This window comes from Cebus imitator, unplaced genomic scaffold (assembly GCF_001604975.1).
Source record: "Cebus imitator isolate Cc_AM_T3 unplaced genomic scaffold, Cebus_imitator-1.0 Scaffold193, whole genome shotgun sequence".
Taxonomy (NCBI): Eukaryota; Metazoa; Chordata; class Mammalia; order Primates; family Cebidae; genus Cebus; species Cebus imitator.
In genome coordinates, this window is record NW_016107508.1 from 2,072,701 (window position 1) to 2,074,987 (window position 2,287).

Here is a 2,287-nt window from a genome sequence, read left to right on the forward strand (position 1 = left end):
TCTCAACTAGGAGGAAGAAAAAAGTTTTTGGAAGAAATATCCTATTATATTTATCATATACTATATAATAAACTATATAATAATACTAAATGAAAAATTATCTCAGCAAAAATCCTGAGATACTTTGCACAAAGCCTGGTACTGAGAACACTGATTTTTATAAAAGAGCACAGATAATCTATAATCAGATTAATGGTGATAGCTCAAGAAAGGTTAATACGGAAGAAACTACATGGTCAGGCCTAAAGAATGAGAAGACTGGGAACTATCAGTGGATTGCAACTTATTCTAAACATTTTCTTTTCCTCTGGTTTCTTTCAAAACTCTCATAATTTACTCCTCAGGCAAAAATCCTAATACAAATGTGAAACTCTGGCCAGAAACCAGTCTCAGGAGGTTCTGATTCCAGAAACAGAAGAAGGAAAAATCATCACTAAAATGAAAACCGAGCCTGCCGGCTCCAGGCCCAGAGCCACTCACCTCTCCGGTGTAGTCCTTCGGGACCCCCTTATAGACATCGGTGCCATTGGGCCTGTTGATCACAATTCCTGGAGTGGGATTGCTGAAAATGGAAGGACACAATTGAAACACAAATGTGGCATATCTCCAAAACCTCTCTCTTCAAAAACATGCATGTTATGTGAAAAATAGGAAACATCTAGGTTTGCTGCAGATACAACTTATGGCCTGCATAGTGACCAAAATGTAAGTGGTTCGAGCGGGTTGGGCATCGGAGCAGTCCCACAGCCCAAGGGCTCTTGGCAGGGGCAGTGAGGAGCTGAGCTCGAAAAGCCCCAGGCAGGGACCAAAGCTGAGGTGCTCCTGGCTGCCTGCTGGAAACCAGATGGCATCATGGGGGCAAGACCTCTTCAAAAGCTTTCTCAGAGCGAAATTCCTTTCAGAAAGAGACAGGACAGAGTACAAGACTTCGATACAAGAGCTTAAGCATTAAAGCCTCAGAATGGGTGACGTATGAGCTGAGAATGTGACCACAGTAAGGGTAGCGTCCTTCACCGCGGCTGCAGCAGGGTAACCAAGGAGCTGGGAGGTTAGAACTCAATGAGTTTATGCCCATACTTGCTGCCTCTGATCAGATAAGTGGCATGAGGGAACTATTTGTGAAGTTAAACTCAGCAAGTAATAAAATAAGAATATTAAGAAGGTAGTGGGAGGATCTAACCTACAAATGAAAACATTCGACATGCAGGTGTCCCGTGCTGCAGCATGCTCGGAGGTTAGGAACAAGCACCCTAAAACCCAATGAGTCCTCCAGGATGAGAGGGAACTCGGCTTCAAACCCTTTCAAAGCACCCATCAGCACCCACTTCCTGTCTTTGCCATTCCCAGGGCACACCCAAGTTATGGTCAGAGATCAACATGAGGGCCAGGCACGGTGGGTCACATCTGTAATCCCAGCATTTTGGGAGGACGAAGCAGGCGGATCACTTGAGGTCAGGAGTTCAAGACCAGCCTGGCCAATATGGTGAAACCCTGTCTCCACTAAAATACAAAAGTTAGCTGGGCCTGGCAGTGTACACCTGCAGTCCTAGCTATTCAGGAGGCTGAGGTGGGAGGATCACTTGAACCCATGGGCAGAGATTGCAGTGAGCCGACATTGTACCACTGCACTCCAGCAAGGGAGACAGAGCGAGACTCTGTCTCAAAAAAAAAAAAAAAAAAAAGCTTAACATGAGGTATCCCTATGGTCTTTGTCTGGCCTAACATTAGGCCACTAGGATTCCTGTCAATCTATGCGACCTTTTTTTAAACAACCCTGAAGTCCTTTGCCACCAAGTTCCAAGTGTTCCCCACTTACTCTTCAGCGTAAGCAATGTCATCATACATCATCACAATGATCTGCTCGTCGGGAATCCCATTCCGGTGAATGATCTGGTAGGCATGGCACGCATCTGCCTGGGAGAAATGGTTTGGTTAACTTTTAGGTTTTGCTGGGAAGGCCAATTTTGGAGTTCAAAGGAGTGATGTGTTCCCTCTCACAGAAGACTTACTGTGAATCATCCTCTGTTGGTCAGGCATTTAAATTATTATTTTAAAACATACACACTGATATTTTTATCTCAATGACCTCTCATCCACCCAAATTATTATTCACCAGAAAACTAGTGTACATGTGAGCTACATACACACGCACAGGTGAGCACACATGCACACACACCCCACCACCAGAACCACCACCACCGCCACCACCACCATCACCTCCACCAATGCCACAACCATCACCTCCACCAACACCACCACCGCCACCAACACCACCACCACCACCACC

At 45.5% G+C, this 2,287-nt stretch overlaps 1 protein-coding gene across 1 annotated transcript in view; it reads right to left on the bottom strand.

Moving 5' to 3' along the window:
• The window catches only part of LGMN (legumain), a 40,430-nt gene that overhangs the window by 13,543 nt on the left and 24,600 nt on the right, over nucleotides 1-2,287 (bottom strand). The window contains exons 3-4 of the mRNA XM_037745168.1: nucleotides 1,817-1,914; nucleotides 481-562 (exon numbers count right to left, since the gene is read on the bottom strand). Coding sequence (XP_037601096.1) covers nucleotides 481-562; nucleotides 1,817-1,914 — 180 coding nt within the window. The remainder of the gene's footprint in view (nucleotides 1-480; nucleotides 563-1,816; nucleotides 1,915-2,287) is intronic.